A 14,788-nucleotide genomic window follows, 5' to 3' on the forward strand; every position below is an offset into this window, starting at 1 on the left:
AATTTTGTTGATTATTTGCTTGATAGAATGGGGTTTGGGTCAAAATGGAGGAAGTGGATGAAAACATACATTACTACTACAGCTTTTGCTGTACTTATAAATGGGGGTCCTTCTTATTTTTTCAAGGCGACAAGAGGGTTAAGATAAAGGGATCCTCTCTCTCCTCTTCTTTTCATCTGCATTATGGAATCTTTTAATGGCTTTTTGTGTAGAGCGTATAATCTACAGATGTTGAAGGGTGTTTCGGTGGGTAGGGGTGGAAACAAAACTGATGTGACCCATCTATTTTTTGCTGACGACACTCTCATATTCTGCCAACCAGAATTAAAGAATCTGCTATATTTAAGATGTATATTATTATGTTTTCAAGCAGTTTTGAGACTCAAAATTAATCTCAACAAATCCGAAATGGCCAGAACTGGTGGTGGTGGTGCGGCTGGGCCTTATGCAGAAATTTTGGGGTGCAGAGAAGTTAATTTCCCTTTTAAGTACTTAGGAGTCCCCTTGGGGGCTAAATACAAAGATCAAAGTATGTGGGAGTCAGTCATCGACATGTATGAAAGGAGACTTGCGGGGTGGAAGAGAGGTTTTTTTTTCTGAAGGAGGGAGATTAACCTTAATTAAACCACTTTGGCTAATCTTCCAATATATTACTTATCTACAATTACTATCCCAGTGAACGTGGCAAAGAGATTGGAAAACATCCAGTGTAGGTTTTTGTGGGGTGATGGTATTGATGATCGGAAATATCATTTGGTTAATTGGAATGACATTAAAGCTCTTCTTCAATATGGAGAATTAGGGATTCGGTACTTGGTTAAATTGAATGAAGCTCTTCAAGGTAAATGGCTTTGGAGGTATTGGAGGGAAGATAATAAAATGTGAAGAAGGATTGTTGAAGCTAGATGGGGTGTGCATATGACCTCTAGAAGTGGTGGCAATCTTTCTCTCCCTCATGGCAGGGTTTGTGGAGGAAAATTCTGATGCAGTGGAATTTGTTTCATCAGTGCTTAAAGTGGAAACTTGGCAGAGGTAACAAGATCAATTTTTGGGAAGAAGATTGGGTTGGGGAAGGTAGACTACTGAGGAGGTTTCCAAGAATTCATAATATCACTCAATCCAAAGATATGACTGTTTTGGAGGCTTACAGGGTTGTTAATGGGAACGAGGTTTGGTTAATTAATATAAAGAGGAACTTAAATGATTGGGAGGTTGAAGAGTTTGAAGACTTGATGGCTACTCTTGAATCTGCACAGGTATCGGATAGTGATGATCAGGTGGGGTGAAATCTGGAAAAAATGGAATATTTTCGGTCACTTCATACTATAAGTTCTTACACGAGACGGATACTGAAAACAGAAGACTATTTCTTGCTAAGCCGATTTGGAAAACTAAAATTCCTCCACGCATTGCTTTTTTTGCTTGGGAGGCTTGCTGGGAAAAAATCCTTACTCTGGACAGGTTGAAAAGTAAAGGCATGATTATTGCAAATGGTTGCTCTTGCTGTTTAAAGGCTGAGGAAACTTGCAATCATCTTCTACTATGGTGTCCTACTGTTTCTAAATTATGGTGCGGGATTTATGGGTGGTTAGGTATCAATTGGGTTATTTCGAGTTCGGTTGGGAGGGAGACTTTGGATGGTTTATATGTAAAAAGAAACATTGCTAATCTTATCCCTTTGACCATTTTTTGGGTTATTTAGAAAGATAAAAATATAAGAGCTTTTGATAGCATAGAGAGTAGTTCTAATAGATTAATGGATAGATGAATACACTTGTTTGGGACAATTGTGCTTGATCATGACATCACTAATAATGAGAATTTTGGGAAAGTCATTGATACTCTAACCTTTTTGTAGAGATTTTGTACATGGGTGGTACTCTCGTTTTTAGTACCTTGTGAATAATACTTTACACTTTTTATTTTTATTTTTAAAAATGTTATAAACTATTTTTTTGCAGAGTTGGTTAATGTCCTAGAAAGTCTCCACAAATCACTATGAATAAGAGAAAAAGGCATAGATGGTTCATATAGTTGAGTAGGAAATGATGCACGATGGTGTTTAGCTAATTAACAAATTTTACATTGCAATAATGATAAATCTTTATTACGAAACAAGTTTGGAAATAAATATTTTCAATATTGAAAGCTAGAATAGCTTAACCTATAGTGCCATACCATTATTTCACCACTAGTAGAATTAAAGCATGCTCCAAAATTTGAGGATTTCGGTTGCTAACACAAAAAACTTCCATCATCAAAGTAATAGAGACCTCCATGTTCCCTAGCATTATTAATCATCAACCCCATATCCAGATCCTGAAATTCACAATAGTCTAAAAAAACTTTATAACAACACCTTAAGTCTCGAGTTATTTTACTAGCAGACAAAAGATTACAAGAAAAATTTGGAACGTGAAGGATATCGTGAAGAACAAAAGTATTAGATAACAATTGACTTTTTCTCAGCAATTGCTGAGGGCGAGTCATTTGTGATTGTCTACACAACGACTATAAGAAGAAAACAATTTAGAATAATTTATCATGTGATCCGTGGTACCTGAATCTATTATCCATAGACAAATAGGAATAGCTTACACATTAAAGACAATAGATTAAAGATAATTACTTTTCTAGGCCAAAGAACAAGAGGAAGGTACAGGATTAGAGAATTGTCTGGACAGAAAAAATCTATACAGTTATTCTAACTGTTCTTTATTGAATGAAGGTGTTGCATTAGTGCAGATTCTATGTTCCCATTTTGCTTAGTGGTGGAGTAAAAGGCCTTTGGGTCACAATTTGGTCGCCTGGGAGTACTCGGCTTCCAATTAGGGGGTTTCCAATGTAACTCCTAGCAAGTTTCCCTGGTATGGTGTGATTTATGGCGGTGATCACACCACACTTTTTTCCTTTCTTATTTACCTATGTGTGGAGTGGAGAATTACTATGATTGCTTCTAATCATTAAGGCTGAAACTTATGAGGCATATGAGTTTTTTTAACCTAACATCACTTGGCATCGACCTTCTTCTCATCGCACCTCCGCAAACACTTCCCAAATTGACAGAAGTGGAGTTTTGCCAAGAATCCAACATCTTATTCTCGTCGACTCTTATTCAATCCTGCCAAAAATTTAAAAACACGGTCATTCTTTATTCTTTTCAGATAACGAGTACTATCTGTTGCACAAGCCCAATTATCCTCATCGCAGAGATAAAGTTCCAGCCATAATACCTTCATCTCACTATAATACTTAAAAACCTCATGATCACCTTTATCTCATTTGCCAAAGTCTTGTTTTCAACTCGAAAATCTATGAAAAATTTTCGTGATTTGAATACATTTCTTGGAAAGCATCCCACACATCTTTCGTGGTGGGAAGAAATAGATATGCTTTCCCAATTGAAGCCTCCATGGAATTGATCAACCAAGCTATTACGAGAGAGTTTTCTGGCTTCTAAATCCACCATGTCGGATCTGTATTTTCTGACTCCTTTGTCTCGCCGGTGAGATAGCCAAGTTTTTCCTTGCCAACGACTACTAACTTAATAGATTGTGCCCATTCAAAGTAAGTTTTTTCGTTCAGTTTGTGAACAGTTAATTGTATTGGGAAATTTTCAATTCCATTACGTGTTATTTCCAAGAGATGTGGCACAGGAGTTAGTATCGCTTATCCTCACTGTTCTAGGCATTGTTGTTTGTGCTATCACAAGAAAAAACTAAACAAAAAAGAGAAGGATAGAAAAAAGAGGAAAGAAAAAATTTATTCAGACCAAGCTACCTAACCATGGCTCTGATACCATGAACGTAGACAAGAAAATGCACATTTTTTCTTCTTTATTTTCTAGTATAATCAGTTGGTACAAAAGAATGAGTTTATAAAATTTTATATTCTTATTTTATCTTCCTAATTTTAGGAATAAATGACAACACAATCAATAGCAATAACTCCTAGAGATTACAGCAATAAATCCTAAACATACGTAGTAATAAATTCTAAACATAGGCAGTAATAAATCCTAAACATATGCAGTAATAATTTTAAAGATATGCAGTCAACTTCTAATTCTTTTCATATATTTTTACAGATGTAATAACAGGGAGAGCTTTAAATACTACTTCTCAAGAAGGCAGGGGAAATAATAATAATGAGATTAAAATATTATACAATACCCTGAAATATCTGGATACAATCTATTACTGAAAAGATTAGTTCGGCCACTTGGCAACAGTTCTCCACCATGAAATTGAACTACCAAAGATCTTAAAAATAACCAGACTATCTACTAGATGTAGGTGTAAGTTAGTGCACAAACACCTTTCTAAGATACTCAGAGAAAAACTCTTAATGTCACAGGATTAGTGCAGCTTAAGCTTCGAAGCAGAAGAAATTCTATTGACATTCATCAACCTAATAATATCAAAAGATGAGAATTTCAAAAATCAATCATCCAATTAGGCCAATCCAAGAAAGGTTCCCACTAGATACACTCCAATCATACATAAAAAAAAAATTAGCCCCCTGGAGTTAAAAGTCAATTATAAACAGATTGCAATTTTCTTTTGAGAGGAGGAGAAGGAACACCAAAAGGCAACAAGAGAGTGCTACTCATGTTCATAAATTATTACAGTAGATCAGAGACTAGAAAATCTATAAGGATCCCCATATCCATGTCATCTAGCAAAGCATGTCCTGTAAACAAAATATTCAGGATGCGGAGTCAGTGATCCCTAATCCTCTCAGAGGAGATTGAGGGACCTGAAAAAATCTCGTATTCCTTTTTTCCCAAATAACTGAAAGAACAGATAAAGCAGTGAGATTGAGGAACTTTTTGTAGCGCCCGGGAAATTGAAAAAAAAAAAAAAAAAAAAAAGGCCACGTCAGCAGACCCAGTCAGCAGTCTCGGCCAACCGGGACCTGCCACGTGGCAAGACCACGTCAATCCAGGACGGGCCACGTTGGCGATCTACGTATGCGCGATCGGACGGCCCAGATGCAATCGCACGGACGGCCCATATTAAATTAAAATGGATGGCTGAGATCAAAAGGCAAAAGGGTATAAATAAGACCCCCACACCAGACCACAAAACCCTAGCCGCCTGCCCTCGCCGGAGAAGACGAACCAGAAGCCGGCCGCCGCCACCCGCCGCCGCACCGGAGGGATTTCCGACCGCCGATCGAGGTAAATTTCATACCCCCGACTCGTTTTTCCACGCTGATTTCCCCTGTGGCCAAATCAGAGCCAAAATCCCGGCCAAACGGCCGGAAAACACGGCCGAAACCCAGCGGCGCCGCCGCGCCCCTCCTCGGTTTTTGCCTCCGATGAGGCCCTTCCCGGCCTCCGTTTAATGCAATTTTTATATCACCGTGATCACCATTCTTTTCTCTACAGGTTGATCGGAGCCGAATCACCAAAACACGAACTTCACCGGAGAGCCGCCGCACCCGAGAGCACCGCCGCCGGTAAGCTTCGGTTTTCCGTAATTTTTTGGCCCCCCGAGGGCCCTAGAGTTGTTTAATCGCAAGGATCGATGCAAGTGTGGCCGAATTCGGCCGGAAACGGCCGAAAACGGCCAAACCGAGGCGAATCGCCGTCGCCAGAGCACGGCGGAGCCGCCGTGCCGGAATTGCGATATTGGCCGAAAGGGGCCCTGGGCCTAATTTGGGATTTTTTGGAACACGTGCAGGTACCAGTAGTGCGTTTCAGTTCCCCGAAAAAAATTCAGGGAAAATTAGGGACAGCCTGTAGGCGCACCGTGAAGCCGTGTTCGGACCCCGAAACGAATAAGGACCCCTCACCCTATTTCCTATCACGGTATTAAAGTTCAATAAATGATAAAACGGTATTTCATGAATCAACGAATGTGTGAAATTGCTTAAGGTCGCTAATGGAGCCCGAGTCTAGTGTGTTTGTCGGTTAACTGTTATTTGGCCTGTTTACAGTTTTAAATGCAGTATGAGGTTTGATGTTTTCATTTTAGAGTTTCGTGTGCATATTTTACTGTTTTACCGATTATCGATTGAATGACTGGGATATTGATGCTGTATGTTTGTCTGTTTGTCTGTTTGTCTGTTTGGCATAAATTACCGTTTTACTTGTTTGTATGTGGATTGATGATGCTGACTGAGGAAAAGGAGAATGATAGATTATGTAAATGGGTAATTGTATAATGTGGTCAGCCTGACTAGATATCCTGAGAGATGGTGGACGGACCGGGTCCGTAGGGAACCCTACCGGGATTGTGGTCTCCCATACCGGACGGGGTATGGAGATCTTATGTGTTTTGGCGCCCATACCGGACGGGGTATGGGGACGGCCCGTTTCACCCTCATACCGGACGGGGTAATGAGGTTTATAGTTTTGGCGCGCATACCGGACAGGGTATGGGGACGGCCCTGGAATATGATTTCAAGTGTTAAGGGTTAACGGGTAGCGGGACCCCTATGAATCCCCATGGATACTAGTGGGCTGGTAAAAGAGGAAAAATATGTTGTGTAACGATTGAATTACAAAAGGTTTGATAAGTATTATGTTATACAGTTCATATATGATTTCATGATGATGATAATGTTATTGCTTTCGTATACTGTTTTATGGATTCCATCGAGGTAAGTGGATGGTGAAGGATTTATTATTGATAAAAGAATTTGTTGTAAATTATGCTCCATTGGTCTTTTTGTGTTTTCTACCCACCTTTACCTCCGTGACGGTGAGATATCGTGATGTCTTTACTGGGCTAGTGTAGCTCATTCCTTATTTAATCATTTCAGATCAGGAAGACATTGTTCCCGAGCCGGTTCCGCAGGAAGACGACGAAGGGGACGCCTAAAGACTCCATAGTCATATTCGTAGTTTTTACTTTCAAGTTTCTCCTTTAGGTAGTTTGATCTTTTATATTGTGAGCACGTTTTTGGTTTTAGTGTAAGGGATATTAATCGAATTTTTGACTTCGCTTCCGCATTTGATATTTTTAATATACATTTCATTTTAAATTTCCGGGGCCGTTACACTTTTTCTTAGATCTACAAGTGCTAATACCCAGGGAACACAAATTTCTTTGAAAACAGAACCTGAAACAACCCAAGTTAAATCGAGGAAAGTTAGAGCACAATGCCATAGTGTTCTTGCCCCCAGTACCAAAGAAGATGAGTGGATGATTCCAACTTGGGAAGGCATAATTATCCTGCCTCAGATCCTCAAACTATCCAAGGTAAAAATCACTTTCCCATGCTCCTTCTCAGACGAAAAAGAAGACCCTGGGAGAAGCCTTACTTTTCCAGATTTTGCTTCCAAGGGAACTTAAGAACCTCACATTGTGATCACATACGTTCTCATAAAAAGAATTCACTGAAAAGTTTCCACTCTTGGGGAGAGGATACTGAGGATAATCATCCTTTGGACAGACAATTTGGTACTTGTCCACAAACTCCTCGAGCTCCTAACCATTAAGAGTTCTGACGAGTTAAATATTCCAAAGAGTCTAATTACCTAGGTCATAAATCAAAGAATCATGCGCCACTACTTCTTTATGCCTGATCGAAGGAAGGAAAAAACTATTCAATAGTCACCCAATCAATCCAAAAAAACACAGATCCACCATTGCCAACATTTAATGAGACCAAATTTAGAAACCAGTCCCAGTACTTGGCAATCCACATTCTACAAACTGGTAGCATATGGGTGTCTATTGCTACTAGTTCTCCAATACCTACTTTGAGTACCAAAATTAGTGCAAATGACCTCCCATCAAAGCTACACCTTGCAATTCATAAATCTCCATAACCATTTGGCAAGCAATAATGCTTTGTTCATATATTTCAAGAATCCAATAGCCAAACCCTTTTTGGAGATTTGTTTTTTCACCAGGTTCTAAGAGACAAGATGAAAACGCCTCTTATTGTTGGAGTTACCCCATAAAAATCTGCACTATAAAGACCCCAAATTCTTTGCCACCTTAGATGACTGGAAACAAAGATAAATAGATAGGAAAACTAAGATGATATTGTCTTACATACATCATACTTTTTATTTAAAAAAAAAACCTAGATGATGTGCTCTTAGTGAGGATGAATGTCCCACCTTTTTGAAAACATCCTCATTTCTAGTTAGCTAATTTCTATCTTCAACCTTCCTGCCTCCTAGATATTACGATCTTCAAATTTGGCCCCAGAGGCACCCAACTATTTTCGCTGGAGAGAGCTAATTTTACACTGAGAAATGTTGCATAGGTCTCTGCCTCAACACTCTCCCCAAAAGTCACCAACTTCAGATTTCTCTAGACTTCCTTAGGCGCGACACAGCTTCAAAACACACCAAAAGGCATCTAAGATGAAGTATATAGTTCTTGTCCGGCTTGCAAAACTGAGAGTAGAGTCATTGCAAAAGAATATGTCACCTCTTTATTCCTTTCCTTGTTTCCAACACTAGGCCCCATGATCACATTTGCTTCCCTGGCCTCTAATAATATTCTATTGAAAACCTCCATTACCAAGTTGAAAAGAAGGGGAGAAAGAGGATTCCCTTGTTGGAGCCTCATAAAAAATGGAGGAGCATTGAAGGACCCATTAATCAAGCTAGTGAAAGACGGCGTAGATACACATCTTTTATCCATTTCCTCCGCTTAGCCCCTAGACCCATCTCTTGAAAGGCAATCCAAGAAGGATCATGACACATGATTATAAACTTTTTCAACATCCAACTTACACATAAATCCTTTCTTCCCAGATTTGATGATCAATCAAATCAACCACCTTATCAGTAATTAAGACACATTGAAGATCTGATAGCCTTGATGAAGGCATGTTGTGTTACATCCACCACCTTACCAACCACCCTTTTGAATCTTAAGGCTAAAACTTTGGCGGGTAACTTTTAACACCTGTTTACTATATTGATAGGTCTTTAGTCCTTTTAAGTTTAAAATGTTTCCACCTTAGGGATCAACACCAAGAAGGTTGAATCTAGGGAGTCATCTTGTCTCATGAAACTCCCCAAACAAGCCAAAATTGTCACCCTTAATCACATCTCAACTACTTCATATAAAAGCCATAAAGAAAATGTTCAAGACCAAGACCTTTTCCCTACCACATTGATTCAAGACTGTCCCTATCTCATCTTTAAACAGTTACCTCTTTGTTTAGGGAGTTTAAAGCAATGCCACCCAACTAAGATCTCCATATATTTGTCTCAGTGTAATGCCTGCAACGTAACTCTAATCACTTTCTTCAAGTTGTTTTCAATCTCAAATTCTATCCCATCAACCTTGATATGGGACTAAAATTTTCACGTGTTGAAAATTGACCATTCTATAATCCATAACAATCTCGACTTTTGCTTTCAAACCACAACCTACATAAGCATCCAGTTTACCAACTCAACTTAAGCAATTGTTATAAAAAACAAGACGTCAATCTCCCAAGTGAACTCCTTCCTAACGACCTCCCATTGTTATCAAAAACAAAGTTCAAAGTTTCTATTTTGGATTTTACGGAAGTAAGCTTTTAAACAATCCAAAACTGGAAAAGCCTCCCAAGTTCTCCTCTTCCCACCAACCTTTAAATCAATTGCGAACTCAAGTGTCCTGAGTCACTTATTCTAAAATCTAAAAGGGAGGACCCCATCTAATGTCAAATAGATCAAGACACAAGGGAGGATGATTTGTAAGTGACGCTATGCAAAAGTTTTCGGATTAAATCAGTCATCAATTCTTCAAACTCCAGAGATAACAAAACTTATCAAAATGGGATAAACAAGCATCTTCTCTCCCATGCAGGGTAGATCAATGAGCTTCAAATTATCCAAGATATCTCTAAAATCTCTAATAAAAGCTAAAGAGAGGTCTCTTCCCATCCTTTTATAAGGGTAAACACCGTATAGAAATCACCAAGCACAACCCAAGTCAACCCCATTGACCCCTAGCTACCTCAAGGTCATCCCACAAAAAAATGCCTATCATTACTTTCCTACTCTCCATACACCCCCGTGAAAGAAAATAAACAATGTCAGTTATGTTTTTCAACACACAAGAAATGGACACTATCCCCCTATAGCCACTCAAATCTTTAGTTGTCTCATCAAACAAGATAATGGTTCCTCTAAAACTCTCATCTAATGGTAGATCCAACAAATCAACCTCACACCGGCTCTATATATCCCTCAATATCCTTGCGCATTGCAACTTTTGTCTTGTGAGACAAACTAGACTACTAACCCACTCCTTAAGCTGGAGAGAAGGAAGAGATCAAATCTCAACAGATAGTGAGGGTAAACCTTGTTCTCTAACTCCACTCCTTCTGAGGTGCCTTGGGAATGACAGCCCAGCTCTCCTCGGATGAAATAACAAGCCTTCTAATGAGGAGGAAGAGTTCACCAAGACAGGCAATTGAGTCAGTTCTCTGATGATTAACTTGGTTGGTTTAATGGCATAGATGTTATGTCTTTAAACCATTCTTCGTTGGGTGCTTTAAACTTCCAACTTTTAGATTGTTTGCAGCCTTTATCTTCAGAATAAAAGCATATGACTGCTGCCCAGATCTGCCACTCTGGTTTACAGGGGAAATTTGAATCTCCAGCTGGGTATTATACAACCTGCAAAGAAGTGAGAAGCATTGCCTTATACCGACCAGAGATGCTGCCTCCAGAATTGGCGGTTTCTATTGCTTGTCTTCTTCTTCCACCGACCAGCAAGGTTCTTTAAGGGTTCCTCTTCCCCTCCTCTAAACTGATGTCACAGACTTGACAGATGGCCCACAACACTCCACCAACCCTCTGCTTCAGCGCCTTTGGGAACCATCAACCTCCTTGTGCATGCGTCCTTCTTTTGCAGCCCCAGAAAATGTCCCCCGTTACTCCGTTTCAACCAGATGGAACATGTTATTGATCTTATCAAATCTGCACCAAGAATAATGGCCCCTAACCCAGAAAAATTCACATAAAGCTTCAAAAATCCACCTGATTTTCAAGCTAAAAAGGTGAGAGCATAACATTTCCTTAGCCCCATTTTCCGTGATTCTCAATATATCCTCCACTTCTCCCTCCAAAGCCACATCAAGAAATTTTCTTTCTATCACCAAAACTTTCTTGGTGATAGAAAAAGCATATGGTAAAAAGTCAAAACAGCCTAAGAAAAATGAAGCCCAAATCCTGAGGTAGAGGGCTTTCTCTTTCTAGAAGGAAGGAGAGAGAAATTATGCAACAGATTGGAAAAAAATCTTATAATTTGCTCTTCTCTCCACCTTTGAAATAAAGCTCAAGACATGCAGTAAAAGAAGAAACACCCTTCACGGTTGTATGTTAAAATATCTTTAAAGTCCAGTGAGGTTAACACGTCAAAAGTTGGAGAAATTCATGATACCAGAATTTATATTCACTATGTTATGAAACAAAACAAAGAGACATCTAACAAAGTGATTCAACCAAGAATGATAACCACTTTAGAAATGTGTTAGCTATTTTTATTGTTAGTTTATTTTGGTATAGTTGGTAACATTTTCCAGCTGCTTGATTCGTCAAAAGTTGGAGAAATTCATGATACCAGAATTTATATTCACTATGTTATGAAACAAAACAAAGAGACATCTAACAAAGTGATTCAACCAAGAATGATAACCACTTTAGAAATGTGTTAGCTATTTTTATTGTTAGTTTATTTTGGTATAGTTGATAACATTTTCCAGCTGCTTGATTTACCTTTTCTCTAACGGTTTTCTCCTTATTCCCCCAAGAAATTCCCTCTTTGCCTAGGTCATTATGTCTCATCCACAACATTTGTAGACGTGCGCTGGCTCTATATACCGAGTGAAAATACAAAACACCTATACAAAGCAACCAGCTCAACTACAACTTCCATCCCTCGGCGATAAGAAAATTACAAAAATTAAACATCTAGGCATTATAGCAACCATTTTAAATATAGTTCATTTTTTTTTCTCAATCACAAAAATATGGGTGGATACAAAGAAGGGCTTACCTGCTTAGATGTTATCTAGCAAATGAATCATTCTATATTAAGTAGAAGTTTCCTTGCTCCACAATGACCTCCTCTTGCTTTGAGTTGACTTTGACCACTCTTTTGAACTTTGCCGCAAGCTATGTCCACCGTGTACTTCTTTTCTTCTAGAAGCTTTCAGTGGACGCCTGTGCACAGTCTTACGATCATATTTCCCTGTTGTTCTTTCTCCTTGAACATTTCCAGCATGCCTTTTCAAATCCAAATCCTTCTGCCTACTAGTTCTACCTCTACCATCGACTGGATTTCTGTGAAAACCTCTTTGACCCTGCTTTCTATCTGCACCATCCTCATCCTCATCCTCATCATTATCTTCATAATCGTCGTCGCTAAAATCCTCAACCTCAGAACCAGACTCCGCAGAATTATTGTCTGCACTATCATCGTGACACTCGTCGTCTTTGATTGCTCCCTTTTCTTTTTGCTTGCTTCCACTTGGGACAGTAATAGCTTTGTTATTTTCCTTAACAGTATTCATGAGGTGAATATACTGACTTCTAATGCCCAGTAATGGATTACTCTCAATCAACAAACCCCTCTTGTAAACCTCCCTCAAAACCACAGTATAACTCCCAAACTTACTTGACAAGTAAAAAATGCCTGGATGGTGAAGCAAAACTCTCTTAAACCTCGACCTTATTCCCATATAGTCCCCAAGGCAGAACACATTTTCCCTTTCCACTTTCCTCGCCACAAAAAGATTCATAATTTCATGCAGAACTGCAGCTGCCCACCTATCTGATTCATCGCTCTTAGGTGAAAGATGGCCAGCATTTTCATATGGCGATATATAAGGTAACTTCTGCCATTCATCAACCCACTTCTTCACCTTCTTATCCATCTCAAAACCCCTCGAAAACTTCATAGGAAATGCTATCGGCATTCCTTTTGAGTACCCCATTTCCCCCTTCGTAGCCTTCTTCTCCAAAACAGAGACGGACAGTTCATTACTCCAGCAAACCAACTCCAACTCGCCAGTATCCTCTGACCCAGATGAGAACCCTTCCCCACTCACAACCCGAAAGTAGTCGGGAAACTCTGGGACGAGAGTTTTGATGTAATCTTGGGGAAGACCCAGATCCCATTTCAACATATCCAGAATCCTTAAAGGTATCTTATTGATTCTCGATATCATCAGCAGCTTCAGTAGCCTATCGGCCAGGTCTTGCTTGTAAGAGTCACTCTGGTAAACTAACTGCTCTTCGGCATCGAGATTGAGCACCTCGGGGGTGAGCTTGATGTGGGGTTGGATTCCGATCCCGCCAGGGAGAAATTCCTGGAAGATTGAAGGGAACTTCCGGATGAATTCGATGGGGCGAGTGGGGACCTTGAGGAAGTCCTTTTGTTGGGTGATGATGGAGATTGGAAGCGACTTGGACGGCTCTGATTTGATGATGTTCTTGATGTTAAGGAGTGGGTTCAGGTTCTTCTCTCGCTCCACCACGTGGTCAAGGCCTCGGTCTCTGACGCATGGGATTGTGGCGGCGGTGGCATCCACGAAGGGTATGCAGTTAGTGTTGCGGTGGTGGTGAGTGGAGAGGTAGGATTTGGAGACAGAACGGGAGACGAATTTCATTCTGGAGGGTTGTGGCTTATTTCCCAGGATGGCCAGGGTTTTTAGCAGGGTTTTAACCTTTACTTGAGCAAGCCACAATTTGCTGGTAAATTATTACTGTATTCTCCACCATTTTAAAAATATATATTTGTTCTCGCGAAAACAAAGATGCATTTATTTATCTCTTGTATGGAAAAAAATATATTACTAAATTAAAACTGTAAACCATAAATTCTTTCTTGAATTATGTAAAGAAAATTATCTCTGCACAATATATATGTATGTGTGTGTGTGTGTGTGTATATATATATATATATATATATATCCCTTAAGATGAGCTTATGTAAGTAAGGTGCCATCTTGTGGTTGTTAATTTGGTGTGTGAGTATTTTTGCTTAAAAAGATTATTATTTAAAAAAAAAAAATTTATTTAATAAAAAATATAAAAAAAATTAAAATAAAAATAAATAACAGTAAAATGATTTTAAAAAATAAATATTAATTTTGTTGAAAGCTGTCAATTAATTAGTATTTACAACTTATTTTTTACATTAATAATATATTATATTTAATTAAATGTAGATGATAAAACAAACTACACAAATTGTCAAAATAATATTACCAAACACATGCAAGAAAACCAATTCAATCCCATTAAGCATAAAATTAATTAACGCGTATAATTTCCTCACCCCCCCAGCACGCGAATGACTTTTCTTTTTTCAAAATTATAGGAAGAAAGGCTTAAGCTGCAATCCTGGAGGCCATAATAAGAAATGCAAAAACAATTTCACTCGTACAAAAATAATGGAAAAAATATATATATATATATATTTGTTTTACATTCAAATGAAGGGATAACCTTTCAGTTTGAGTGGCATTAACACATATTTTTACTTAGTTGATATTTTCATTAGAATTAAAAACTTTATGGATCGTATAATTTCATGAGATATGTTTTTAATTTACGGGTGCATCAAAATGTGATGACATTTCATCACTGCCGCAGAAAACCCATGTGCACTGCCAATTTTCCAAATTCAAATTTCATTCATTTGGTAGGACCAATTTTCTCCCCCATCTATCCTCTCCTGCCTTCTTTTTTATTTCTCACTTATTTATTTATTTAATAAGTAAAATTAAATCAACATCGATTGCATAATGATACATTTATTTATTACCCAAAGAATCATAAAAATAATTCATCTAAAATTTCAATCTCATT

General features: G+C 38.6%; 1 protein-coding gene across 1 annotated transcript; it reads right to left on the minus strand.

Annotated features, from left to right (window-relative positions):
* Positions 1-11,969: 11,969 nt before the first annotated feature.
* Positions 11,970-13,671, minus strand: LOC110813264 (Ubiquitin carboxyl-terminal hydrolase family protein). Its single transcript, XM_022040321.2, has one exon. The coding sequence runs from the start codon at positions 13,582-13,584 to the stop codon at positions 12,007-12,009; it is 1,578 nt and encodes a 525-aa protein (XP_021896013.1). The 5' UTR covers positions 13,585-13,671; the 3' UTR covers positions 11,970-12,006.
* Positions 13,672-14,788: the final 1,117 nt, after the last annotated feature.

Source organism: Carica papaya, chromosome 1 (genome assembly GCF_054855325.1).
Source record: "Carica papaya isolate Zhongbai chromosome 1, ASM5485532v1, whole genome shotgun sequence".
In the NCBI taxonomy this organism is placed as follows: domain Eukaryota; kingdom Viridiplantae; phylum Streptophyta; class Magnoliopsida; order Brassicales; family Caricaceae; genus Carica; species Carica papaya.